A 27242-nucleotide genomic window follows, 5' to 3' on the forward strand; every position below is an offset into this window, starting at 1 on the left:
AAAGGAGAAATTTATAATACTAATATGGTAGGAAAGAAGAGCAAAGAAAAAGTGCATAATGATCATCTTCTATAAAATTATACCAAAGACACTATTGACAAAGACGAGTTAATGGAAAAGATTGGCAGTGGCAACGAAAGAATAGACGATGAGTTTTTAGCTATCCTGGACGATTACAAATATTGCTTTGTAGAGTTCAATGGACTTGGAAGAGTTAAAGACAACCCGGCAGACCCGTTGTCTAGACTGATCGGTCACTAACTAACGATATCAACGGCGGTAACCACAAAAAAAAAAACCAAAAAAAAAAAAATGGAAGACACAGAGCAGAGTAAAATAAACCCTTCTCATTACACTTTTAACTATATTTTCTGTCATCTCTCCTTCCATATTATATAGTAGTTCATATTTGTTTATATATATACATCATCGTTTACCCCTTCTTTATAACAATCATGGATATCCAACTTACATGTATTCAGGTTTAAAGCATGGATTGATAGAAGACAACAGTAGTGTCATCAAACAGTCGAATTCTGTGGTGGGAGCATGATACATAGGAAGGATGGATTATAATTCGATTTGACAGGGATAATGTATTATCCGAAGTGGAGTTCTCGTATGATACCATAAATGGTAAATAGGTGTGTGTCGGACTGGTCGCTCAGGAACGGTACACACTTTAACTCTTTGTTTATACTATTAAATTAAACTTTTCAACAAAAAGGATAACAATTTTTTATACATATATTTTTACTTTCAGAGTCTTTTAGCTATTTTTATTTTTAATTAAAGATGTATACATTTGGTTACCGTGGATACTTAGGAATAATTTTTAGTTAGAGTATAAGGAAAGGACATACCACTGAACACACGGACCATTGGGGATAATATTTGTTAGAAATATTCATAGATCAAAAACAAGTAAAGAAGAATAATCATAGTAAAGCTATTCACAGCTACACACCGCCAGACTCCTTGAAAAAAATATTCGAACTTCATCATTCAACAAATTCGGACTTTGGAAAACTTGTCTTTTTTATTGAATAAAATTTGATGACCTGTGAGCACGTAATGTCTTTAACTCAATGGGTCTGCTCTGGCCAGTTTCAGTTGCTGTTATGGAACTAACACTCTTTTAATGGACAAAAGGTAAAATGGTAAGGAGAAGAGGAAGTCTGAGACCTTGTAAATAAATATGGGCAGATAAGAAAATACATGTAGTGTTGTTTAGGTGAATAATTACATATATTTGGCCTAGGTAATTATAGAGGACATCACACTATTCCTCAAATAATTGTTGATACTAGCAATTAAGATGCCCAGCTATCTTTTAACGATTTGCACGCTATGTTAACCATTTCGCTGACTGTCTTGCAGGCTATCTTATCTAATAAATAGTTACATATGCAACATCTTTTTTCTTTCTTTGAAAGGCACGACACTATTTTTCCTTATACATCCTTTTGTCCTAATTGTACGACACTCTTCTCTGAAAATATATGACACTTTTAGTTTATTCATTATTTGCGACAGCATTTTGGCAAAAGGTGCATGTGCGGGTACGTGTTTGTGATAATGCGCTTTGTGATATATACAAGTGGAGTTTCGATAATAGATAGTTGTTCTTGGGCTTATTGCAGGCTTGACAACTTTTAGCCCAGCCTCCTTCTCTAAAATATTTGCATTGCTGATACATTTTAAAAACGAGCTGTTTAAAAAGAGATGATGCTTGAAATTGTGAATTGCTGTTTAATTAATAGCAGTTTGGGACATTGACTTCTTCTCCTCTGCTTTAATAGATAAATCGGATTAACTTCCCCACCACGACAAGAGACCTAAACCATCTTCATTGATAGTACACTGTCGATGGAGACAAAAACCTTAAATGATTGCTCTTCACGTTCAAATTGCACTCAATTATCATAACAATAGACACTTACGGTTAGAGAATATGGTGGTACTTTCGTAGAGTTTGCAGCAAGTTCATTGTTTGCTGTGGCATCGGCAATGGATTGTCTTCTTCGTGGTGTACTGGATGTCGGATGATTTGTAGGAGTAGTGTCTGTGAATGATTCTCGGTATACTTTAAATCGTATAGGTTCTTCGATATCCATGAACAACTTTTCACCTTCATAATTCCAAACCCAAACTTGCTCTGCTGGATCACTAAATGTAGAAGAGGGGAGAGATGAATCAAGTGCATACGCAGCCATTGTGATTAGTTAAAAGTTCGACAATAATCACGTCTTTAATTTGCACTATAATTACAATTTTGATCCGGGTTGTAATGCTACTGCTGGAATAAGAATATCGTCGAAAAAGCCCATCGTTACTATCAAATTGACGCAACAAGATCAGTACGCTTATCCGACAAGCCTTTACTAGAATAATATCCTATATAAATTACCTACTACTCCGACTGGTGAACAACTTTTCACTCTGCCTGTCAAAATTTCGCCTACGAAAGGCCTAAAGACAACAAGGCGAAATGTCACTGAATAGCAGCATATAAGTACAATCGTCAAGAATCAAGAAATAGTAGCTATCAAATTTATTTTTGTTACCCTTCTTATAACTGCATCCGTCACCATAAAGGATAAGACCCTCCGAAGCGTGCAAGATGTCATGAACGCAGATGCAAAGACCTACTTCTTGCACCACTTTATTTGCATATTTCTCATTTAGTACATCGGTAATTGCTGTATTGTCGTCTTTTCTAAAATCATTTGGCAGTATTTTAACTGTGTCTTCTAATTCGGAGAGTATGAACATTAACTAGATTAGAGTCGTTTGTAAACGCCAAAAAATTCACCCATCTATCTCTTTTTCTTCTGATTTTTCTTTTTTTTGAAAAAAAAAGGTCACAGAGTTTTCATTTTCGTTCTGGTTTCCCCTGAAAGATCAATTAATGCTCGATTTCCTTTTATCGCCCAATGTGCATTCCCCTCGCACAAATTGTTATGTCAATAGTCATACTTCACGTAACAGCTGACAGATTCACAAATTTGCTTTTTTTTTATGTATGTGAATTCTACAAAAATGCTATTACATTAACTGATTATTGAGGCGACTGTCGTACATCAACGAAGAAATTCAGTGTATCAATGATTAGTCTTTGTTAGGGTGTAAAAGGCAGTTATTTTGCAGAAGAGGTACTTTTAACGGCGTAACTTTAAAGTCAACCATGATGAGGATAGTGATACAATCCTTGTATGTCCTTTATAGGTGTTGCTACTCTCGTATTTGAGGGTAGATGATATACATATATATAACTCATTTTATGAAGGATAAAGATGAATTATACAATATTGCAAACCAGAAATAATTAGAAACTACATAAACTCTAATATATGAGTACCGTGAATTAAGTGTTGTGTTTAGTTGACAGCATCATATGAGATGTGGAGAACTCGTATGTAAATTATACAAGATCCTCACACCTCATTATTGCTGAAATAATATAAAGTAGAATAAGAAACGAATATAGAATAAGTGAAGATTCTTATACGAGATTAGCTACTTCGTATAAGGCTGAACAGGTTGTCATTTAGGATATATAGTTTACTTATTTTACTGTAAGACGCTTCTATATGACATAGGATATATAGTAGAATTAATATATGGACATGCAGGATATATTGATTCAACACCAAGGTATAATAGGTTATAAGTACTATTCTCTGCCTTCAGCATAAAGAATGATTGCAAGATAATAGGCTGTGATCATCATTTATAATAACTGTTCACTCAACTCAAACACTTTTTTTTTTATTTTTGTTTTGTTGTCAATACAAACATTCAATTTGCCGTGAACGCTCTCCTCTCTGATTTTCAGTGTACAATAAAAGGACCAAGGAGACTCATTTCACTTTAAGCCGCGTTCACTAAATTATAAAACAACCAGAAATGTCACCTGTGGTTGTGGTAACTGGGGTTGTGGGTGGGTCTGTAGTGGCAGCAGGACAGTCGCATAACTTTTTGTTTTTTGGCATGTCCTCAGCGCCTGGAGACTAAAAAGCGTTATTAGTACAATGTATTACAGCTTTTCACGTGTTTGAGCAAAAGCATAACTTACGTAGCGTACAAATTCACCTTTCGTTAAAGCAGGTTTAACATCAATGGTGAAGAACGGACAAAGGATATTCAAATTCACAGCATATGTGAAATAGAACTTACTAGCGTCGTTCTGATTCTCGAAATGAAGATGTGCGTATCTGTAATCAAGTAGGAAGTTAATTCTAGGTTTTTACGCAGCTTTTTTTGCTTTTTTACGTACCCATTTTGTTCCAATTTAAAAATATGTATGGCTTTGACGATAGAGCAATTGTTTATCCTTCGCAAAGCGTCAGACCCACTTAAAAACGCCAAAAGTCCTCAGAACATGAAGACTTGGCACTCTCTTCTGAAATAACTGTTGCAATTATCATTCAATGTTGCCAACGAAAAGTGATGGAAAGAAATGGTTCCATTTCGGCGTTGGTTCCATATCGGCGTGGGGTGAACCATTCATGTCCACAAGACTTTGTCCTTGGATATAGACCCGACGGTCCCTTTTCCAACAACTGTTAACAAGTTAGAAGAAGTAGTCCATGGAATAACTATGGTTATTTTTCCAATATAAATTTTGTTGTCAATCTGTCTCATGATAAAAATATAAGATTGTTATACGAAAAAAAAAGATCATTTACAAAAAAGCGTACTCGTCATCTATTTATTTATTCTATTCTAATCTCCGCACAAACAAGCCATTGTCAAGCACCGAGCCCGAATATCACTTGTTCTAGTTCTATTGGTTGGGCTGACGATCTTTTTACGCAGCGTATCATGTTGCCAAAACGCAACGTTTTAAATAAATTAGAATATCTATAAAGAAAAGGAAAAGATCTGTAGTTACAACTAAGGAGCATATGTTTTGACGAGGTCTCACCCAAGGATTATTTAAAACTTCTCAATAATTGTACGAGTCAAGATGAACAAAAAAAAAAAAAAAAAAATACATGCACATACTCATGGTACGGCTATAAATTGGAATTGGAGCCTGACAAAGATTTGATTTCCAAATTCTCACTTTTGCTTTTTTTCATGTATTCGAATTCTACAAAAATAATATTACATAAACTGATAATGACTGTCGTACATCAACGAAGAAATTCAGTGCATTAATGGTTAGCCTCTATTACGATGCAAACGCAGTTTTTTTTTTTTTTGCAGGAGAGGTACTTTTAACGAGGGGATACCCTTAACTTGGAGTCAACCATGAGGAGGATAGTGCTACAATTTTTGCATGTCCTTTTCAGTATGTTACTGCTCTTGTTTTCGTATTACCTCTTGGACGATATATCTCCCGAGAGCTGTGTCCAACACTGATGTTAGTATGTTACAGCATAAGCAAGCAAGTGTAGTACAATGAGTTCTATTTCAATACTTTGTATGCTCGTCCACAGTTGAAGTTGCTTTAATGCATTCGCTGTGGACCAGGCTTCTTGTTGATGACTACATATCACATAAATTGCCAGAGGGTTTCCAAAATGTTACCCACTAATCTTAAGTGTAATTCTCAGTGTATGTATTTGTTGGAAGCTTTGACTGGAGGAGAACATGCCAGACTTCATCTTGAGACCGGAGAACATCAGAGAGAGATAGGTAAACGAAAGCTGCGGACCAAAAGGACCATTTGATAGGGCAGCCAACGACAAAGTGGAAGTCATCTTCAATGGGTGCTACACATAGTGGACATTCGTATGATGGCCAGCGCTGAGGGCGTTGATTATGCAAAGATAACCTTGAACTTAATGATGCGCGCAGCAACCGCCACCAGCAGGTAAAGACCTTGTGTGGCAATCGTAACGATTAGAAGAGTTTCCAAATACGAGGATGGCAAAAACCGGGTGGGCCGATATAAGGTACTTGTGGGATGCCCTGCATAGAGAATGAACCCGGTAGTTTTTCTTGAAGATATCGCTGAGGCCAATATTGTCGTAATAGTCCCGGAGTCAACTTAGCAATTGGAATGGTCTTATCACCAACTTGAATCCCCCAGTGATCACACCGAGGAACCCATGAAGACGCGTCAAGGGTGACAATTGGTGTTGCTCGCTGATCGGCATTCTGACATGGCCATGTCGGCGAAAATACATCGAAGCGGAAATCACGCGGCATGAACTTTTTGAGTGTAGGGCGCCAGTAAATGGGAGGGTTATCTTTTCTAAGCAGCGGGAGTATTTCACCTACCTTATTAAGATTAGGGAGATCTAAGCGAAGGTAATTAGTGAACATGTTATATGAATAGGACCAAGAAATTGCATTTGCCACAGTATAGCGCAAGGGTATTTGAAACTGGTCATAGGCGTCCTCATTGTTCGCGGGGTTGACTGGTACCAAAGCAAAACGGAATGGTGTATCTGCGTACCAGCGTCCAGGCCAGCTAGTATGTCCCATTAGTGCTGATAGCTCCATTAGAAGCTGTGTTAAAATAGATAACGTAGGGAGCCCTTTAAAGAGAGGTAAGAAGGCCCGAGGATGCTGCAGCCATGGCAGAAAGGAATGGTGACCAGTACATATGTATACGCAATGGCCGATCAAGGGAGTAACGAAATCACTGTTGCATTTAGGGTGAAGAATACGGTGAACAAAGATAAGCTGCAATACTAGATGTTGCTGATGTATATCAATGATGCCCAAGCCGCCAAAACACTTGCGGAGACAGATAGAACGCCAACAAGGAGCTGGACGAAAAGGTAGAACAAACTTGCGCCCGACAGTACGAATGTTGTTCAAACATGTCTTTGGCACTGGTACTACTCTCAATAAATGCCAAATTTTACTGAGAACTTGAGAATTTACTATCAATGACAAACCGCGAACGGAGAGACCTCGATCTTTCAACTTATTGCAATGCATTTTAATGATATTTGTAATACGCGAAGATAAGATTTCAGCTGCTTCGGTGATGAGTAGAGGGGATATCCTAAATAACGAACAATCGATGTACTTTGCTTCGTATGGTATTTAATCCCCTTCGTTTGGGCTATAGCGGCCCAGGGTGGACAGCAATCCCCAGATAGAGAGACAATGACGGTCTTTTTGATGTTAACTTCGGCATTACTGGCGTCTCCGTACATGGTCAACAGTTGTTCTAGTATGGGCAATTCATTAAGTGAGGATAGAAAAACTTCCAAATCGTCAGCGTAGCTTGGTAATTTGAAGATCAGTGGATGGTACCATTGGATAGGGCTCTCATCTGCTCCATATTCCGATGCCGAATGATTGGAGAATTGGCCGTTAAAGAGATGCTTGTTGAGAAAGGTGACAGTGACACTCCGTTAAGAGAAGAGGCCAAAATAGTACGTAGAAATGGTTCGAACATCAGATTGAAAAGCAGAGGCGACAAGGGGTCTCTTTAGCGTCGTCCACGTCCTTGTAATAAAGGCTTTCGCAGACACCATTAATTGAAACAGAGTAGCCGTTGAGAAAAATAAGGACATTAGTGCTGAGATAAGATGAGGAGAAAAGTTGAACCGTGACAAAAGCAGTCTGAAATATTGAGGATGCACCCGATCGTATACAATTTTTTTTTTAAATTCATGTGCGATTTATTTGAACAGAAAGACATAGGATAAAAATTAGAGATGAAGACAAGTGGTATAAGAGGAGAAAAAAATAAGGGCGGGCGGGCTAGAAGAGGCACATGAGCGGCACATTATGAACAGTACTCATCGCAGTGTTTAAGTAATGTCTGGTGGGGACACGTTTTCAACATTCTGTAACGTGATACTTAAAGTTATAGAGGATTGGAGTCTCTGTAATGCATTCGCTGTGGACCAGGCTTCATTGTTGATGGCTACATACCAATGATATTGCCAAAGAGTTTCCACAATATTACAAACTAATTACAATATACCATAGGACATAAAACCAAAAAAAGCTGCAAACAGTAAAAACGTCTCACGAAATATCAAAAGGAGTAAAAAAACGCTCCTAGGTGGGCTCGAACCACCAACCTCCTGATTAACAGTCAGACGCGCTAGCCAATTGCGCCATAGAAGCTATTTGTGACAAAATTTTGTAATTAATTCAGATGTGTAAAATTTATTGGTCACGTGATTCATCAAGCGACAATTAGGGGATTAATTGGATAAAAGTTTTTGTTCTTATCACGTGAATGATGGCGTCACAGTTCGGCTTCCACTTATTCTTATTCACCTTTTGACTCCTGTTTGCTTGTGCTTCTCTCTGCTTCTCCAATTCTCAGCTTTGCTGACTACCTTTTATCTAAACGCGACAATTACAAGAGAGTCACCCGTTTCCAACTGAAATTTTTGCCATTCAATAGCGTGTAGCGATCAGTTTGTCACCGTCAGACTTTACTACATTGTCTTTGTGTAAAAGTATATTTTCCCCACATTTTAACGAAAGGAACCATGACAACAGAGCATCAGCAACTCGAGCAACCAAAACTTGATTTGGAGTTATATGAACAGCCAAGTACAATCTCGTACTTTGAAAATATTTTAAACGATTTAAAGAATGATTTGGCTGCCATTGGAGCCGACACATCAATCAACGCACCTGAATTAGCCTATTTTACCGCACGCTTACTGAAATTCCAAGCACAATTTCTTTCTTCCCATTCCGTCGACTTAAATCACACAAATGAGTATAATAAAGAGAAAGATTTGCCAGCTCGTATACCAGTGCGCTTTTTCAACGTAGAGACTTTAGCAAAGCCTTCACCGTTATATACCATTCTTCAGTCAGCTTATACCTTCCAGTCGGACAATGACATGGGGGACTGGCAATTTGACGCGCCCGAGGAGAGAGCACTATACCTTGAGATGATCAGAACAATTACAAAGCAACTTGTGCAAGATGGATTTTATGTGCCACCAGTAGTCGCATTTGACGAAAGTGTCAACAAAGGTGAAGATATGGATAAGTGGACAAAAATGGTTAATGCATTAGGTGGTAAGTTCCTTAGCCAAAACAAAAATTGAATGCCATACGTGGAGACAGGAAGCCAATCATGATTCTTCACTCTTTCACCTTCAGGCAAAGTTGTAGATATCCTTCCGTCTGCTACACATATAATATATAACAATACAGACAGAGTCTTCATTCCAGAAAGGCGCTTATATTACGTTGAAGAGGAGCAGAATGGGAAATCATTGATTCATTATGTCGGTTTACCAGAATCCTATGATAGACTAGTTGAGGAATTGGATGAGAACCAAATATCTAAACCTGAATTGTCCAGTCCTTGGCACATACGAGCAACATGGATTTTAGATAGTTACAAATTCAATGAGTGGATGAAACCTATAGATTACGATTTTCCGGATAAGAAAACGAATCGATCACATTTAAAAAGAACAGGAGAAGAGGTACCTGTGAGTGAGGATGATAGTAGTCCTGCTAAAAAGCCAAAAACACCTGTAACATCCTCACAGATGATGCGAATGCAGGTTAACAATAGAAATACGGAGCAGAATAACACAAACAAAATTACAGGTTCGACGACAGATATTTCAGATGCACCTATACTAAAAGCAGAAGAAAATCAAACAACAGGACACAACCCAACAGAAAGCAAAGCATCTGAATCAGATGCAGCCAAAATCGACGCCGCTACTATAAATGATACTCACACTACTGATAGTATAACTATGTCCACACAACCACTTTTACCAGCAGATATTTCTGCTATACCCACAGCTAACAATGATCCCAATCGCTATCTGACTATACAAGCACATGATATTGTTATACCATCTTACGCATCTTGGTTTGATTTTAAGAATATTCACCCAAATGAAATACGCTCTTTGCCCGAATTCTTTAACGATCGCAACAAATCAAAAAACCCCACTACCTACAGAACATACCGAGATTTTATGATCAATACTTACCGTATGAATCCCGTAGAATATCTTAGCATCACAGCTTGTAGACGCAATCTGACAGGCGATGTTTGCGCAATCCTTCGCGTTCATTCCTTTTTAGAGCAATGGGGGCTCATCAATTACCAGGTAAAGAATCCTTTTCTTTTACTTTTTTGCTCATTAATCTGTTTGTATTTTATATACTTCATATTTGCTAAACTCTTTGTTTTTTGTTTGGTTTATTTTTTCTTTTGTAAAAAAATACAAAAGGTCGATCATGATTCTAAACCATCTTCTGTCAGCCCACCCTTCGATAGTCAATTTAAGGTGGTAATAATGAAAGAAGAGGAGCCAACAGAACCAGAGGAATCCGAACAGCAAGTGAAGGACAACAATAAAGGGAATGGAAATCAAATCGATGAAAAAATAAAGGAAGAAGTGGAGAAACCTGTTATCAAAACTTACAACTTTGATAAGGAGAAAAAACCAGAAAAGTGTTCATCATGTGGGTCCGAGTGTAAGGCTGAACAATTTTGTAGCACAACCCAGCCGAATTTCTATCTTTGCCGTCAATGCTATTTAGAAGGAAAATATCCTTCAACACAAAGTCCGCGATGTTTTGTATTGGAAAAACTTTGTAAAAGAACAGGGAAGCATAACGAAGCAGAAGTTAAAGAGGAAGAACAATCCATCGAAGAAGATGAAGAAAAGTGGACAAAAGAAGAGGAGACATTACTCAAAGAAGGGTTAGTGAAGTTCTATAACGATTGGTCAAGGATTTCTGATTACGTGGGGACACGTACTCCGGACGAATGCCTATTACACTTCTTAAAGCTACCCTATAATGATCCTATACATGACATTGAGATCGAAAAACTCGGTCTCATTAGCTACAGTAGTCTAAATTATGACAGAAATCCAATTATGTCTGGTATAGCTTTTCTAGCATCCACAGTGCAGCCAGAAGTAGCCGCAGCCGCAGCCGACATTGAAATGGTGAATATCAAAAAAGAGGAGGAAGGAAAAACAAAAAAGGAAAACTATACGACAGAAATGCATATTTCAGAAGGGAAATCTGATGTAGACCACAAAGATGAGAGTAAAGCAAATGAAACTGAAGAACAACCAACTATGTCGATGAATGACGACAAACATTTATGCAACCTTACAGCCACACTTTTTGGACAAAAGCTAGAATCTTACAAACAACGTGTATTGAATTTTGAAAAACTGGAGATTATCGTTGAAGAGCAAAAACGACGATTTGAGAAAGAGCAGCGTCAAATCGGGTTGGAACAAATATCTTTCAAGCAAAAGATAACCTCTATATACCAAAAGATTACAGAACGAGGTAATTCCGCTACGATCATTGCCAATAGTATCACTCCCGCACAACTTCAGCAGCAGATGGTGGCGGGAACGAATCCTGCTATGTTACTGAACTCTCAGCAAGCTTCAGTGTCTCCACATCATCATCAACGACAGCAGCAGCAGCAATCGCCGCAAGCATTGCAACAACAATTGATGCAGTTACAACAACAGAAAGCGCAGCATCTACAGCAGCGTCAGCACCAACACAGTCCTATGCATGCCAATGACACTGTGTACAATAATTTGATGGATCTATAGCTATTATCCGCACGACAGTGATAAGCGAAAACTCTTTGTAAAATCTTGATATCTTTTACCAACAAAAAGATATAAAAACTATACATATCATAAAACCCCTTAATCTGTAAATCAGCATTTTTTACCGTATTATAAAGAAAAGTTTAGATTAAGAACCTGTGGCAAAAAACTAAGAATTTTTTAGTATGTTTTAAGACAAATAATTTTTTACCCATATGAGCACGATATCAATATAACACATGTCTAAAATTGCCCGGATAAGGGTATGAAAAAGGACCAAAATACCCTCATGAAAGGCATGAGAGGAGTATTTTTAGTACGTTCAAACAAACTTTTATTACAAATAATTGAAATTTTCTAAAGCCCAGTGGACACGATATATCAACCTTATTTACATTGCCCAGAGAAAATCCAAATGTATAAGAGTTATCTGCTCCTTTCGGGCTTAAGGGTAAAAAAGGATCTATAGCGGTGTTGAGAGAAAAAGAGGTAACCCGTCAAGAAATGTTTGATCTAGTAGTGGAGGGGAGGAAGGCTTTTGCTGGCGTTGCAGCTGGCAAGTTCAAAAAGTAATAGATAAACAGCCGGCCATCAGTAATACCATAGTTGGAGCGGTGGGCAGACAATTCAAAATGAAAGAAAGAGGATGGGATATGGTGGACGATAGATATAAGCATGCATGCATGCTGAGACAAGAGATAGTGTGCGTGAGGGGGTATCGAAGACAGGCATATTTGATGGATTCCAGAAAGCCGTCGGACGCAACCGTTGGGTTCCGCTCGAGCACCTTGTTGATTGATGTATTGCTGCTGCTTGGCAGATATTTTGGATCAATTCTGTGTTCAGCAAAACTTGAACTGCAGCAATTCTGAATATTCCGGCGACGGAACTTCTGCCATTATCAAACTTCACTAGGGAGTGAATGTATAATATGGACAACGTATGTGGACTTGCGTGAATGGGCGGCATTAACAACATAGGAAGTATGTTGTCAATCTCAGAATGCTCTCTGTAAACATCACCGCTTTTCAACCGTACATAAGACTCCAGACTTCACAGTATTCAGCATTAACATGGCCATTTTTTGTGATTCAGAGGAATACTTCGTACTAAAAAGTTGTGCTGTTGCTTGCCGCATGTGTAGGTAATGCGGTGTGTTCTACCAACGGATGATAATGCTGATATATCAAAGTGATAATCACATTCAGGTATTGTAAGCACTAGAGTAGCCTTTGTTAGCATCGCCAATGGGCATTTGGCAAGTTGCCAACGGCCTCACTAAGCTGTACGATCGTACGCTTGTTCAGCAAAAACTTGTAAAGTGAATTGTTTAACATTGCGTTTAACGCAGCAGTATTGTTTGTCCAGTCCTTTTTACACTAAGTGGACACTGTCCACAACACTATCCTTTTTTTTTCACACTACGTAGCAATGACCGCAAATATTTTTTTTATTGTTGTATTGTATATCTTATTAGAATAGCAAACAGAAATAGAAAATTAACGAGACTGCAATAAGGTTCTTATCGTTATGCATGCATTGAGGAGTTAGTAGTAAGAAAGCGTCTCAGTGGAAGTATGTTATGGATCGTAAGACCCTTGGGTGTATGAACCTTGGTTGTTCCTTCGTTACATCGTTGTTGTTCCAGTATGCCCGAGTGGGTGATTTCAGCACGCCAGGACAGCTGTCTAGCTCGAAATATCGTCGATCAACAGCAATGGACGTGACAGTAGCGGTTGCAGAGGTGATAGCTCCTTTAGTCAGTGGTCATTCCAATTGATGTAGACTAGAAAATCTTATCCTACTAGCAAGTTCAGATGAAAATGAATGAAGCCGAGCAAATCTTCAGCCATGCCCTTGATGTTTACAGAAATGGTACCCTTCTTTTCCCTTGTCATAATATAGGATCCGGATTCCGGTCGTCCAGAATTTCACCGTATGGCCTAGAAATTGAAACCATTCAGCTGCTATTAATGTATGCATTTTGAGCAACATTACTCTACCTACCACAAACGTGAATGAAGTGAAACTTGATCCTTTTTACTGTTTTCAAGGACCCGTAATGGTTTTTTCAGGTGAGAGTCCTTGATACAGCAAGTAGCCCAAACACAGTTTTCGTGTAGTTGAAGATGGATTATATTCTTGGTCGCTGCAGTTTCGTACTTCAGCCGAGTATCAAAAATCTTCTGAACGGCGGCGTGGATCAGCCCCGTACCAAATTACACCATGCTTTTCTGAACTATGTTGTTAGTTTTTATGATTGAAAAAATGAGCATTCCTATGGCTAATACCTGAGAGGGGTAAGATAGTCTTGAACTCCTTCCAGTTTTGCCAGATACACTTTGGTTCAATTTCTTCTAGTTCAACTTCCCTTCCACTCACATCTGAACAGATCTGTTTGTTATTTGCAGCTGCAGTTGTCGTTGAGTTCATCTGAAAACGCTCATCTTGTTCAAGAGCTATTTCTTGCATCAATGCTGATTTCATTATAGCCTACAATCGTTGTAATCAATAACGCATGCATATGGATAAATAATGCCTCCTACGTTCTCATCTAGACAGACTTACGCTTGATGCCCGAGATATTTGTAGTTGAATCGATGACTATGAACTTAGCGTCTTCATAACTCTTCAGAGGGAAGGAGAAGCATTGTTTGAATTGTAAGATCTGTTGGAATCATGTTATTGTGGGGACGCGGACGCGTAGGGTAGTCACTACTTTCAGGTTCAGATGAATTATTCGATCTTAGGCCACTCTCTTGTTATGCACTTGTACATAGCCTGTATTAGATGCAATATAGATAGACTGTGGTAGAATGCATTTTCTACTTGGTTGTACATAGTCGAATATTGTAGTTGTTTTCTCACTAAATACGTCATTATGCTTAAGGAGAAATATTAATAAGAGTGAATGAGTAGGCAGATAGAGCGTATGCTGATAATTATTCTGTATATCATCTACAGTGTACGCAACTAAGTTGCTTCCTAGTGTTACAATTTCATATAAACCAGCACAAACAGTAAAACCCCTTCTTCTTCTTCTTCTATACATCAAAGGTAGTAACACACAGATCCTTTCTTAACCTACCTTGCTGCTCTATATTAAGTACTGTTACGTTTATTTAATTTTCGGAGATAGATATTTTCATATCCTCCGGCGCGGCCACCGTTTTTCGTGTGGAAAGGCCGTGTTATACCTTTAAACTGACATTTTTTAGATACATACAATTTTTTTTATTTGATTGGCAAGCTAAAGAATATAGAGAAATTTCTTGATTGGCTGATCCAATCTAGGATATAATTTATTTTTTTTTTAGATCTTAAAGGCAAAACATTGAAGGCAAACTTAGCGTAAGAAGTAGCTGGTAAAAAATAAAAGTAATCATTCAAGAGGGGCGGGGGAGGTGTTTGACCTGCGTTAGACAATCTATATGATGAACGGCAGTAATTATCTATCTCAGTAACTGACTGGATCGCTAATGAAGCTGATGCTTACATCACTCTCCCCTTCCGAATGAATGTTGGTTCCGATTTTGGCAAAAAGGAAGATTATTGGGCGGAGGTTTTAGCACGTTACTGAGCCAGAATGAGCAGCTTTTTTTTTTTTAAAAATTTGCCCTTTCCTTATTCACTTTTTTTTTTTTTTTTTTTTTTTTTTTTTTTTTTTTTGTTTCTATTCCCCTTCTCTCCTTGCCTTTCTATCCTTATTACCAGTTTTCTGTATTATTAAATGATTATGACCAAGATAGATTCCACTACCAAGAAAGAGGATAGAGGTCACCTTCTCCTTGAGCAGGATCAGAATAGACAAAATATTGCTCTGCCTCCCAAAAAGCTTATGGCAAATAAAGTTCATGCAGCAGAAAGAGCTGCGTCGAATAGCAAAAAGTTAACCAGCAGTACTGCTACTATGACGAACTCTAGAATAATGACAACAATGACAACAGAAAGGTCCACCGCTACCACCACTACCACCAGTTTCAAAATGGCTTCTGCTTCAGTCGGAAAAGAAGACATCAGTAGACCCAATGGGGAGGCTCAAAAAAGCACTCCCAGTCATGCTGAATCATTTGGAACTGGAAACAGTACGTCAAAAAGAAGGCCTTCCACCACAATAGAAAGTAGTAAAGAGAAGAGAGCCATGATGAGCACCAATAGTAACAATAATGTCAACGACAACAGCAGCAGCAGCAGCAACAACCATAGACCGGCTCCTGCGAAGGCAGCGAGAACAATCACTCATTCCGAACGAATTGTTCAAGCCGAGATCAGTAACTACAGACCTTACTTTACTGAAGTTGACGGTGATTCTGACTCAACATTGAGCGAGGAAGAGAAGAATCTTCTAGTTGAACTTGAGTACCCCGGGCCCGTAGAACCTGAACGGTAAGTTCATTGTTTGTTTTTCGTTATTGGATAGTTTCCCTTGGTTAGTGCGTGGACCTGTTATTCATCGTCTTTATGTCCAGATTCCTTTTGCTGAAGCCTGTCCTAAAAACCTCGAGTGCACGTAATGCCGATTCTGAAGAAGAAGATAAAGATGAATATAACCCCATCAACGACCTCATGAGGACAGCCGAGTTCATTTATGATTGTTACCTCACTCCTGAGCAACAAAAGAAATTGGGTGATCAATCGCAAGGCATCATGCGTAATCTGACCAAGTACCGCAATCGTCGTAATGGAGCTGGATTCGCTCAAGCGTTAAAGGATTTCAACAGAGTTATCAAGCAGTTCAAACAAGACGGCAGTTTAGCAAAGAACGCTAGTGATATGTGCCATCCCAGTTACGATTTAGCTTGCCATATTCTATTTCAGGTCTACAGCCGTACAGTGGCACCTCAAGCAGACCAGCTGAACAATTATGCAGGTACTTACTTGTAGTTTCCATCAAGGAGTGTGTGTGTGTGTGAGCAGGGGGGAGAAGGCAACGAAGTGGGGAGTAAATGAAACTAACATGGAGCTGTTTCGTATCTTTTCTAGCGTTTTCAAATAATGTGTACGGTGAGATTAATCCTATTTTGGTAAAAGAGTTTATTGCCAAGACCGGGATCAATTCTCGTAGCGTTTTCATGGATATGGGATGTGGTATTGGTAACGTGGTGCTACAGGTCGCTGCACAAACAGGATGTGAAGCTTACGGCATCGAGATCATGGAAACTCCTTGTAGAATGGCCAAGCGCCAACTGAGAGAATACGCGCGACGAATGAAGTAAGTCTTTTTCATTGCTTGAGAAAGGAGAAGAGGAAGATGACTCCTTAAGTTACTCTTTTACTGATGTGATCGTTTTTCACCTTTACAGGGCTTGGAAACTTCCCACTGGCAAAATTCATTTTAGACATGGCGACTTCTTAGACGTAGCAGCCAACGATTTATATTCTACGCTAAAGAGATCTGATGTTCTGTTGGTCAATAACTACGCATTTGACGCAGCGACCAATCAAGCGCTGGCTCAGCTATTTTTAGATTTGAAAGAAGGCACCAAGATTATTTCATTGAAATCGTTTGTGCCTAAGCATCACAAAATCAACCAACGTACACTCAATATGCCAGAGTCGATTTTACGTGTAGAAGAATTTGAATATTTCTCAGAAGCAGTTAGCTGGACGAATAACGGTGGAAATTATTATATTGCCACTGTTGATCGCAGCCGCTTAGCACCTTACTTTGAAGAAATGTACGGACGTTAGATTGCCATAGAATTCTTCTTTCTTATTTAAGTTTTTTAAGTTATTATTGCTTTTATCATCATTATATACATATATATATTATCTTATATCACTTTTTGTATAGTACTTATCGTCTATTTTTTTTTTTTTTTTTGACCTCTTTCTTTACATTTCATAACACCAACAAAATTAACATTCTCTTCATACCCTCACTTTTTGTCACGAAAATAAACCGACTTGAAAAAAAATCAAAAAAAAACGTCCGAAATGGCTATTTGAATCTAATCGTATTCTTCGGGCCGATCGTTTTTCCTTGCACGTTTGCTTGTCTGATAGGATAACATACAAGTAAGTATAAAAGTAGAGTATATCGACAGTGGTGAGTGTATTATTCACGATACCATCATTCAATCACTGACTACCAAGGCCGTAAGTTTTTTGACAAATAGGTCAGTAAAGGTAGCTCAATGGTCAAAGAAAGTAAATTACAGTGAGTGTGTATGTTTACAGCTTTTTCAAATACTATATCTGATCTCTGCTGTACTCATCTGTTCAGTACAAGATGATGGTATAAAGTGGAAGAAAGGATAAATACGAAAAGATCAAGCCGCTTATCATACACTTCTTGATGGGTGTAATTACAAAGAGAAAGTACACTGTGATCAAGTATACAGATATCACGAAAAGGCGGTCAGAGAACTGTACACTATTTCTATGAATCACTATTTCATAAAGATGCTATAGATAGGACAGTGGAGTGCTTATTCTTTGTAATAATGGGATGCATTACGACGCCTACTAGACTCGGAAAAAGAGCTAATTATATGTACATTTCACCGATATTGCACGACGGAGGGGAATTTAACGTTTAGAAACAGTAATCACTTAGCTAACTTTGGGAGATTGAAAAACAGAACATAGTACTAGATGCTTTCTATTATCAGATTGTCTTTTCGCTTGGTTAATAGGAACAGAAGGAGGAATAATGATACTATAGGTATTGCGGTTGGTGTGCAAATAAAGTACGTCAGTGGGACGCTTTTTATCCAATTGAGCATTGAAGGCCATGAGAAAGTTTTAAATCATTCGCCTATAATAAAAGATGGTTTCAAACTTTACTCCCTACGTCCATCTCCACCTACTAAGCTGTTTGTATTGTTCATAACCTGAAAGAAATGCTGTATTATACATCATACAGTATAACCATACTACTCTGAGCATTGAGATCCTACATGGAGGCGTTCTCACAGGACGAACATCTTTAAAAATCTCATGACTTAAGCCAAGTTCTCAACCCATTGGTCAATTCATATTGTAGTCAATGCTGAAAATAAGAGTGAAGATACCTATGCCGTCAAAAAGCTACTTTCAATGTTTGCGTAACGATCTTAAGTCATCCAATGTCAAAGCTTACTTAGCTGTGAAAATAGGAGGAGTATGAAAGTCTAAAAAGAAAGAAAAAAAGAAATCCCAAGTTTCTACCAGGATAGTGGCCTTTATTTACTCTGTGAAAACCTTATCTTTCATAGCCAAAAACCTTCTTTCTTGCATTTGTTGAACAGTGTGAGACAACAGGGTTTTTTCTGTTTTTTTTTTTTTGCAGGACCCTTAAAAACACTGTTTTTATGCTAAAGTGAATGCAAAAGAGGCATTACAATGTGTCTCTTCTTTTGCACGCGAATCGCGATAGACTCAATACTCAAAAGGCGCTCGTCGGGAAAAGCGATTGATAATTAGGTTGAGTCATCGATATTAGCGGACGTTCACTGGTTGAATGCACAATGACAAAGGCACATCCGGACCTTGGTTTTTTTTTTTGTTTCTCCGTTTTTGTTTTCCACCCTCACTGTTTCCCAACTACAAGTTGTATCAACCCCATATATCTCGATTACGCATCCAGTGTCGGGATCTACAGAAGAACCAGACCGGGAAACCCATTGCCCAATACAGTTTCCGTTATGGAAAAATTGGTCATAAAAAGAAGTGCGTTCTCTATCTCTGAGACATCCCCTTTCAGCATTGTTCGCAGATCAAATGCAAATAGCTCGAGTAAGGCAAGATAACGAAAACAGCAAACTCTTATATATGTAAGAGGCGTTCTTTTACTGCGTTGTGTTACGGCAATACAACGGAAATTTTCAATTAATGAAGAACGTAACCAGCTGTAAAAGGTTACCCAGAAAGAATTGCGTTTTCGTATCGTCTGCCTGATCGTAACAATTCCAGCAAGTCAATAAACTATCAAAAGTAGAATATTTGTCTTCTTTTGTTGCGGGGTGCATTTAAGTGTTCGTTAGATGTAGTGCAATGACTGAAAAAGAACGGTCGTCGTGCATAGGTACCTATAGCTTGCCTGCATTGCGTTTAGACTTACACTAGCCGATGGACAAGCTTTTCATAAAAAGATAGCCATGTTGTTACTAAAGTTTCTGACAATAGGGTCAGATATTGCAATGAAACTGCGCCCATCCCCTCCACCAATGTTACAACGATAGCGCAGGGTCTCATGAAATTTTCTACTCAAGTTGGGACAAGAAAACAGTATATTTTGAGACGACGGTATCTGTACAAATTGACAATAGATAACTGAGGCACATCATAGTGTGATATTTCAAAAGCGAGTAGACTGACAAAAATGGCCACTCTATCTGTTAGGAGTCTTTGTTGCTTTGAACTTAATGATCTACACCAATAATAAGTCGTCTTGCACGTATTCTCTTTTCATTTCTCAAAAGACGCAATAATGTCTCAAAATTGAAAACAGTTAGCACCTAACATACTGTTCTGATCTTAGCGTGAGAGAAAATGATAGGTTGAAGCGGACATTATTATGTGAGAATATTGTTTTGTGTACATGTGCCCCATGAGGACGGTACATAGATTATTCCCTTTTATGGGAGTCTGGAGAAACCCAAATCTTTTTTTTTTTTTTTTTTTTTTTTTTTTGACAAAATATACTTAAATAGAAAATCCATTTTACAAAGAGAAGCTGACCTCATTCGTACCTGGCTATAAAAAAACTAAAACCTTTTTGCTTCGAAATGACGGCACAATGAAAGTAACTGATACACGCTACATACTCTCCTTTCTTAATGACTATGTGAAGTGTGGAGTGGACGCGGGCATCACTTTCTATGTCTACTCATTCACGTCCCTATTGTTGTACCTCATCTTGTTTTTGTTTTTTTTTTTGGAAGCGGCAATTAGATTTTCTTATCTTTATGGCTCTCAAAATTGTAATCGTTTTAAACTGTATTCGTCCAATCATAATTCTGCTACACAAAATGATTGGTCTGTTATCAACGGCGGGGAAATTAGCCTCTTTTGTTCTTTTTGTCAGATTTTCTGTGTAAAAAAATAATAATTGTGGGTGAGATAAGGTTCGTGTTACTTGTTAGTTTGGAATTTCAAATCAAGCAAAAAGAGCCAAATATATAAAGCAGAGTTAAAAGTGAAAGGTAGAAAAAGGAAGAAATCAACCTCTATTCTCTCTTTTACTTGATTGTCTATTAAACGACTCTATCCCTTTTTTTTCTTTTTTTTTTTTTTCCTTTCTTTACTTGTCACTACTTTTACATAATCACTCAGTAAAGTCTCGTTTTGCAACGTTATGACAGAAAAGTCAGCACACGAAAAAACGGCCGATGTTGTGTCATATCATGACAAGGCTGAGCCAAGCGATGTTTATGTCAGCTATGAAGGATTCGAGGCACCAACAGAAGAGGATTGGAAGACCTTGAGACAGGTGCCTGACAAGATTCCCTTCTCCGCTTTTCTCGTCATCATTATCGAATTTTGTGAGAGATTTACTTACTACGGTTTGAGTGGCCCATTTCAAAATTATATTCAAAACCCTGCTCCCGCAAGCTGTACGTAAATCATCATTGAGGAATGCATGATTATCCTACTAGGACAGCCATGATTTGATATGAACAAATGAACTCATCTCCTTCTTTTTCTTTTGTCATTATGCCTACAGATCCTGCTGAAAAGGCTGGTGCTATGGGTAAAGGGCAGCAAACAGCTACTGCTTTGACTACATTTTTCCAATTCTGGTGTTATATTACTCCCATTATTGGCGCCGTTATCGCTGATCAATATCTCGGTAAATACCGTGCCATTCTGTTATTCTCCATCATTTACTTTATTGGTTTGATCATCCTCACCTTGACGTCCATCCCACCTGCTATCGAAAGTGGTGCTGCTTTCCCCGGTTTCATTGTGTCTATCATCATCATTGGTCTTGGTACCGGTGGTATCAAATCCAACGTAGCTCCCTTGGTCGCCGAACAATATCAAAGTAGATCTCCTTACATCCGTACCGATAACAAAGGCAATCGCGTGATTGTCAGTCCTCAAGCTACCTACCAACAAATCTTTTCTTACTTTTACTGGGGTATCAACATCGGTGCTTTGTCTGCTATTGCCACCACAGAATTGGAAAAGAACGTCGGCTTCTGGCCTGCTTACCTCTTGCCTACCATCATGTTCATGTTCGGTATCGCTACTATCTTCATAGGACGTAAACGCTACATTCAAGCTCCACCTCGTGGCTCTATCTTTGTAGAAGTTGGAAAATTATTCATGATGAAGATCAAGGTGAAAGACGGTCTTGAAGCCTGTAAGCCTTCCAACCTCGCCATCGACCATCCTGATTTACTCCATGAAGCTACATGGGATGATGTCTTTGTGGATGAATTGAAACGTGCCCTCAGAGCCTGTATCATCTTCTGTTGGTATCCCATCTTCTGGCTCTGTTACTCTCAAATGACCAACAACTTGATTTCTATGGCCGGTACCATGTTGACGGGTAATGTTCCCAACGATATCATGCAAAACATCGATCCTCTTACCCTGATTATCGCTATCCCCGTGTTTGATCGTGTCATCTTCCCTGGTCTCCGTCGTTGCGGTATCAACTTGGGTCCCATCACCCGTATTGCCCTTGGTTTCTTCTTTGCTGCCGTTGCCATGGGCTACAGTGCCGGTATTCAAGCCAAGGTGTATCAAACTGCCCCTTACTATGACCACCCCGATGGCCGTCAGAACTGGATTTCTGCTGCCTACCAGATTCCTTCTTACTTCTTCACCGCTATTTCTGAAGTCTTTGCCTCTATCACCGGTAACGAGTACGCTTACAAGAAGGCCCCTGAATCCATGAAGTCCATTGTCATGGCTCTCTTCTTATTCACCAACTGTATTGCCTCTATTCTCGGTTTTGCTCTCGTCTCTGTTGCCGTCGATCCCAAGTTGACTTGGATGTACACCGGTATCGGCTGTGCTTCATTCATCTGCTCCGTTCTTATCTTTGTCCTCTACCGCAAGTATGATAAGACAGATGTTGAAGATGATGCCATTGGTCGTAATGATTCAGAAAGAGAAAAGTACCAAAAGAAGATGGCCACTATCGAATACGAAGTTGAAAAGGGTCCTGTGTAAAAGAACGATACCTTTGCAAAAACCTACCAAAAAAAAAAAAAAACCAAAAAAAAAAACCAACTTAGCATAGACGTATCTGTTTGTCATCCTTCCCTAAACCCCAACACCCTCGCATTATTATTATTCACCATCATTTTCTCAAAATTAATGTCCTTCCCCTCTAAATTATCCTTATTTTTCTTTCGTTACCATCTATATATCTCTTTTATCTTTTTGTATTTTTGTAATCTATAGTGCAAAATAATACCTTATTTTTTTTCCTGAACAGATCTCTTTTATTTAATATCATGTAAAGAATAAAAAAAAATAAAATAATAATCATTGCTTGAATTCAAAAAATGTTTATTACTGCATATCATACAACTTTTTCGTGACAAAAACGGTAGCGTTGAAGACACCGTGTTGCTCAATCATAAGCACAAAGATATCGTTGACCCGTTCAAGTAAGCGACTCTCGTCTTTCTTTTTCACTAAAGAGATCATTTTATGAGTATACTCTAATTACCCCCCGTCAATAAAGGACGACTTTACTACCTTCGTCTGTCGTCTCCACTTCAACTGATAAGTCAGGGACGACATGATTTTCAACGTTCGCATCCAGATATTCAAACTGCAAGTTACAGGGTATAATCTGCCAAGTGAATAACAACTTTATCTTATCGTCACTACCATAGTGGGCCCGTTAACTCACTGTATTCAATTCACATCTACAGTTAAGGCTTTTATCGTTACTTACAGTACATGACTGATTTCTAATTGCGCTGCAGATAGGTCGTTTACATCAATAGGGGTATCTTGAAAATAGGCTTTCAGTTTCTTTAAAGTAATCTGTCTTTGATGGTTGATCGCTGCATAATGCACAAGTAAACGGAAGAAACCCATGATATTGCATTCTTTTTTAACTCTAACGACAGCCCCAACCTTTCATTTTAGTTTATCCCCTTTCATGTCGTCCCATACGAAGCCTTTTTTTGTCTTTTACCTATTCAGAACATCGTCTATATCAAGCTGCATCTGAAAATCCACATCAAAGTCTAGTTTGGATATCACCATACTAGGCTCGATCACATCGAACCGAACTTGAAACTGTTGGTTAAACGTTGTCCCAGCTATTTCGCAATGTCGAATATCGTCTACATTTCCCGTGAAATTTTTGCCTTCCAATGAGACTACATAGGCTTGTGAAAATTCGGTATGCTGTTCACTCACCATTATTGTCAGCATTACTCTCTATGATATTTTTAGAGCTGGTGATCTTTATACATGAGTAATCTGTCTGTCTAATGACCTAAAAAACGCGCGAGACTCTGTCCATTCAGAAACAAAATAACAAAAATGACACTTTCAAACGGACGAGATAGGCTTTCCTTCCACAAGCTTACCTCATCATGAACATACGCCCTCTGCCGAAGCTTTGAATCTGGGTCAATGAATTCTGCTCCTCCTAAAACGTTTGTATCATTTGCAGGTGTACTCTGTAGCAGTAATAAATATTCACTGTGTGTGCAAGATGAATTCAAGTCAATATCATGGGTCCATGGGATGCTGAGAGTGCATTTCCTCCTCATCTTACTAAATGACGTCCCAATCGGGCTCCTTTTCTGTATTGTCCTCTTCCAGTTCACTCTCTTCTTCATCATCATCATCATCTGAATCAGAAGCGTCCTCTTCCATAGTCGTGTTCATGCGCTGCAAAGCTGCCTGCTTCTTCAACGTTTTCGCTTCTAGTCTCTCTCTCTGTTTTTCTCTTTTCCTTGCTTCTCTTTTCGCTCTTTTTTCTTCTTCTTCAAAATAAGCAGCTCTTTCCTCTGGTGTCATGTTGGTTAAGCCTGCCTCCTTCTCCCTTTTGGCTCGGATTTTAGATAAACGTTGCTCCATTCCTTGGACCCTTTTTTCGACACGTTCTACTTGTTCTTTGTATTTTACCAATTGTTTTTTTAAGCTTTCTTCATCATACGTCAAAAAAGCCTCATCAGTAACATCCTAATAGGGGTTGAATCATAGTTTAGCCATTCATCGTATAAAAGGCCATGGATCCTTAAAGTGGATCGATCCTCGTCCCCACTTCATCGTGGCGGATTCGTAAAAGTTCCTTACAAGCTGTTCGTCCCTCGTCTGTTCTTGTGCTCTCAGTAAACGTTCTTGGAATTCTTCATGTGTTGTTCTATGTCCATAAGAAAGTGCATTGTCTTCTTCTGAACCCGTATTATCGTTAGCGTCAGACATGACTGCTGGAAGGTGTTTGTTCCTAGTAAATCAAAAAAGGGTGTCTTTTTTTTAGCTCCTCTCTCTTCCTCTCTCGTGACTGAATGGGGAGAGGAAAATTGCATTGATGGTAAACCCACTCCTTCTTTTTTCGGTTCGCAGCTTTTTTTTTTTCCTGATTTTTTTTCTTTGAAAAAAAAACAATTCGTCGTGCTTCTTTCCCTGGACCCACATTACACTCCCATCCACAGCATAAATAATGGATTTCCAAAATCGTGTCGGCAGCAAACATAGAGGAGGTGGTTTAGCGTCGGCCTCAGAATCGAATGTGGATCGTCGAGAACGACTTCGTAAATTGGCCATGGAAACCATCGACATTGCCAAAGATCCTTACTTTATGAAGAATCACTTGGGTTCCTACGAATGTAAACTCTGTCTTACGCTTCACACCAGTGAAGGCTCTTATTTGGCTCACACACAGGGTAAAAAGCATCAAACCAACCTGGCCCGTCGTGCAGCCAAAGAAGCCAAAGAAGCCAACTTGGTGCAAGTCGCTGTCGGTCCCGCTAAACCCATTATTCAACCACGCCGCAACATCATTAAAATTGGTCGTCCCGGTTATCGAGTGACGAAAGTGCGTGATCCTGTCACTCGTCAGCTAGGCCTCTTATTCCAGGTTCAGTATCCTCAGATAGGCGAAGAGGTCAAGCCTCGTCATCGATTCATGGGCGCCTACGAACAGAAAATCGAGCCACCCAACAACAACTACCAGTATCTGATTATCGCAGCTGAACCTTACGAATCAGTAGCCTTCAAGATTCAGAGCTTAAAAGTAGACGAGACACCTGGTAAATTTTGGACACATTGGGATCCGGATGCCAAACAGTATTCGCTACAGTTTTTCTATAAAAATGAAAAGGATGCCATGTTTGGCGGTATGGGAGGTGCTCCTCTCACTGCACCTCCACCCGTAGCTTCAGCCTAGACACGTATACGATGAATCATCTTAAAAAAAAACACAGGAAGAAAGAAAAGAAAAAACCCAAAACCAAAACCAGCCATGATCAATCCACGCTACTACTATTTATGAATCCATATCCCACTTTTTCCGCTCCTATTGCTAGTTTCTTTGAACCCAAGTCTTTTGTACAAAAAATACATCTCCTCACTCGCCCCTTCACAGGTGTGATAGCTTTGTTGAAATAAATTTGTTATTTTCTGTTTTCTTTTTTTTTTTTTTTTTCAGAATATACATGAGTACTATGAGTAGTAGTAGGATTGCTACTGCGTATCATTTACATGTGATCTAGTAAAGAATTGCTTTCAACTGTATCATACAAATTTATGCGAAAAGGCAAAAAAAAAAAAAAAAAACAAAAAAAAAAAAACAACCAGGGAAAGAGAGGGAAAGGCAATGTACGAAAAACCGAGCTTCATCATAAATAGGGCTTCTAAAGTCGTCTTTGTTTCTTGGGTCTACAACCGCCAAAAGGTACTGGTGTAGCATCTGTTATACGTTTGATGTTCCAATTAGCTGTTGCTAAAGCTTTATACGCAGCATCACGTCCTGGACCAAAACCTTTCAGAATGATATTGACATTGTTGACTCTAATGTTCTTTGTATTGATTTTCTCTAGTAATTGTAAAGCGGCTTGGTGAGCCGCTTCATAGCCAGATCGTGCAGCCTTTTTAAATCCTGCCGAGCCACCTGATGTTGTGATTAATGGTGAACCGTTAGGTCGTGTCAACGTGATAATTGTATTATTGGGGGATACATTGACGTGGATATGATAAGGTGTGCTATCAAACTCAGACAAATCCATACCCAAAAACAGTGGCGTGCTACTGCCTTCGCTCATGTTAGCACCTGGAAAAGCCTTTCTGTTGTTATTTCTGCTAAAGGAGCCTGATCCAAGGTCCTTAAAGATGCCAGCTGTTAAGCTTTCACTTCCGTCTGAATCAATGGCGCTTATGATACCCTTGAAAGCAGCTGTTTCAGAGGGTTTGGTATTCGCAGATACAGTAGCTTCAATGGTTTCTGATTTTTCTTTTACAGCGCCTGAAGGGCTGGTTGTAGTTGTGGTTTCTTTGGTCATCAAAGCGCCTGTTAATCCTTGTTGCTCAGGAGAAGAACCACTAGACTGCTGCGATGCCCAGCGAAGTTGAGTGACCGATCGGGCCCATCCTGTTCTTGTCGCAATGAGTCTGTTGAATGAAACTTTGGTAACCAACATTGATCGTTTGCTGCCCCGCCACTTGCACAGTAAGAATAGTAAGAAAATATGGAACTGAAAGCAATAACTGACAGGCCCCAGGGGAAGTACAAAAAACCCACCTACTGACCAACATCTGACTTTAAAACAATGAGGGTAAGTCGGTCATTCAGTGGCAGCTCCTCGAAGGGCTTCCCCAGTTCTT

The 27242-nt window shown here is 39.0% G+C and overlaps 9 protein-coding genes and 1 non-coding gene across 10 annotated transcripts; 4 read left to right on the plus strand and 6 right to left on the minus strand.

Annotated features, from left to right (window-relative positions):
- Positions 1-1379: 1379 nt before the first annotated feature.
- Positions 1380-3263, minus strand: BDF20DRAFT_848316 (polymerase-like protein III polypeptide H). The gene is made up of 5 exons (XM_053079858.1): positions 2568-3263; positions 2411-2497; positions 2272-2335; positions 1944-2169; positions 1380-1863 (listed from the first exon to the last, which is right to left on the minus strand). The coding sequence occupies exons 1-5, from the start codon at positions 2773-2775 to the stop codon at positions 1813-1815; spliced, it is 636 nt and encodes a 211-aa protein (XP_052941364.1). The 5' UTR covers positions 2776-3263; the 3' UTR covers positions 1380-1812.
- Positions 3264-7975: 4712 nt separating this feature from the next.
- BDF20DRAFT_t14 lies at positions 7976-8049 on the minus strand. Its single transcript has one exon. It is a non-coding gene; the product is annotated as a tRNA-Asn (tRNA).
- Positions 8050-9665: 1616 nt separating this feature from the next.
- BDF20DRAFT_810930 (uncharacterized protein) lies at positions 9666-11510 on the plus strand (the record flags this gene model as incomplete). Its single annotated transcript, XM_053076638.1, has 3 exons — positions 9666-10028; positions 10152-10497; positions 10546-11510. The coding sequence occupies 3 exons, from the start codon at positions 9666-9668 to the stop codon at positions 11508-11510; spliced, it is 1674 nt and encodes a 557-aa protein (XP_052941365.1).
- Positions 11511-15169: 3659 nt separating this feature from the next.
- BDF20DRAFT_848338 (histone methylation protein DOT1-domain-containing protein) lies at positions 15170-17337 on the plus strand. The gene is made up of 4 exons (XM_053079859.1): positions 15170-15896; positions 15980-16380; positions 16494-16722; positions 16814-17337. The coding sequence occupies exons 1-4, from the start codon at positions 15241-15243 to the stop codon at positions 17199-17201; spliced, it is 1674 nt and encodes a 557-aa protein (XP_052941366.1). The 5' UTR covers positions 15170-15240; the 3' UTR covers positions 17202-17337.
- Positions 17338-18946: 1609 nt separating this feature from the next.
- On the minus strand, positions 18947-19688 carry BDF20DRAFT_984660 (uncharacterized protein; the record flags this gene model as incomplete). Its single annotated transcript, XM_053085178.1, has 2 exons — positions 18947-19387; positions 19555-19688. The coding sequence occupies 2 exons, from the start codon at positions 19686-19688 to the stop codon at positions 19090-19092; spliced, it is 432 nt and encodes a 143-aa protein (XP_052941367.1). The 3' UTR covers positions 18947-19089.
- A 1102-nt stretch (positions 19689-20790) lies between these two features.
- BDF20DRAFT_832093 (POT family-domain-containing protein) lies at positions 20791-22619 on the plus strand (the record flags this gene model as incomplete). Its single annotated transcript, XM_053078505.1, has 2 exons — positions 20791-21049; positions 21160-22619. 2 exons carry the CDS (start codon positions 20791-20793, stop codon positions 22617-22619), a joined length of 1719 nt encoding a protein of 572 aa, XP_052941368.1.
- A 312-nt stretch (positions 22620-22931) lies between these two features.
- Positions 22932-23753, minus strand: BDF20DRAFT_848356 (uncharacterized protein). Its single transcript, XM_053079860.1, has 4 exons — positions 23602-23753; positions 23356-23523; positions 23154-23284; positions 22932-23089 (listed from the first exon to the last, which is right to left on the minus strand). Exons 1-4 carry the CDS (start codon positions 23670-23672, stop codon positions 22965-22967), a joined length of 495 nt encoding a protein of 164 aa, XP_052941369.1. The 5' UTR covers positions 23673-23753; the 3' UTR covers positions 22932-22964.
- A 67-nt stretch (positions 23754-23820) lies between these two features.
- On the minus strand, positions 23821-24845 carry BDF20DRAFT_811471 (uncharacterized protein; the record flags this gene model as incomplete). The annotated part of the gene is made up of 4 exons (XM_053076694.1): positions 23821-23907; positions 24002-24116; positions 24334-24602; positions 24717-24845. 4 exons carry the CDS (start codon positions 24843-24845, stop codon positions 23821-23823), a joined length of 600 nt encoding a protein of 199 aa, XP_052941370.1.
- Positions 24846-25083: 238 nt separating this feature from the next.
- Positions 25084-25809, plus strand: BDF20DRAFT_812773 (uncharacterized protein; the record flags this gene model as incomplete). Its single annotated transcript, XM_053076824.1, has 1 exon — positions 25084-25809. The coding sequence occupies one exon, from the start codon at positions 25084-25086 to the stop codon at positions 25807-25809; it is 726 nt and encodes a 241-aa protein (XP_052941371.1).
- Positions 25810-26202: 393 nt separating this feature from the next.
- On the minus strand, positions 26203-27121 carry BDF20DRAFT_848362 (uncharacterized protein). Its single transcript, XM_053079861.1, has one exon. It carries the CDS (start codon positions 27056-27058, stop codon positions 26276-26278), a length of 783 nt encoding a protein of 260 aa, XP_052941372.1. The 5' UTR covers positions 27059-27121; the 3' UTR covers positions 26203-26275.
- Between the last annotated feature and the right edge of the window lie 121 nt (positions 27122-27242).

The sequence above is a fragment of the Mycotypha africana genome, assembly GCF_025528875.1.
Source record: "Mycotypha africana strain NRRL 2978 chromosome Unknown BDF20scaffold_1, whole genome shotgun sequence".
NCBI classification, from domain to species: Eukaryota; Fungi; Mucoromycota; class Mucoromycetes; order Mucorales; family Mycotyphaceae; genus Mycotypha; species Mycotypha africana.

Bases quoted from the DNA above. Each gene is read 5' to 3' on its own strand.
- BDF20DRAFT_848316 (XM_053079858.1), bottom strand. From the start codon at position 2,775: ATGTTCATACTCTCCGAATTAGAAGACACAGTTAAAATACTGCCAAAT. The intron at 2,336-2,410 runs GTAATTTATATA...TCAATTTGATAG, and splicing joins TTCACCAGTCGGAGTAGTAG to TAACGATGGGCTTTTTCGAC. The intron at 2,170-2,271 runs GTAATTATAGTG...TTCTACATTTAG, and splicing joins TTACAACCCGGATCAAAATT to TGATCCAGCAGAGCAAGTTT.
- BDF20DRAFT_848338 (XM_053079859.1), top strand. From the start codon at position 15,241: ATGATTATGACCAAGATAGATTCCACTACCAAGAAAGAGGATAGAGGT. The intron at 15,897-15,979 runs GTAAGTTCATTG...CTTTATGTCCAG, and splicing joins GGGCCCGTAGAACCTGAACG to ATTCCTTTTGCTGAAGCCTG. The intron at 16,723-16,813 runs GTAAGTCTTTTT...TCACCTTTACAG, and splicing joins GAATACGCGCGACGAATGAA to GGCTTGGAAACTTCCCACTG.
- BDF20DRAFT_848356 (XM_053079860.1), bottom strand. From the start codon at position 23,672: ATGGTGATATCCAAACTAGACTTTGATGTGGATTTTCAGATGCAGCTT. The intron at 23,524-23,601 runs GTAAAAGACAAA...GGCTGTCGTTAG, and splicing joins ATAGACGATGTTCTGAATAG to AGTTAAAAAAGAATGCAATA. The intron at 23,285-23,355 runs GTAAGTAACGAT...CCACTATGGTAG, and splicing joins TTAGAAATCAGTCATGTACT to TGACGATAAGATAAAGTTGT.
- BDF20DRAFT_848362 (XM_053079861.1), bottom strand. From the start codon at position 27,058: ATGTTGGTTACCAAAGTTTCATTCAACAGACTCATTGCGACAAGAACA.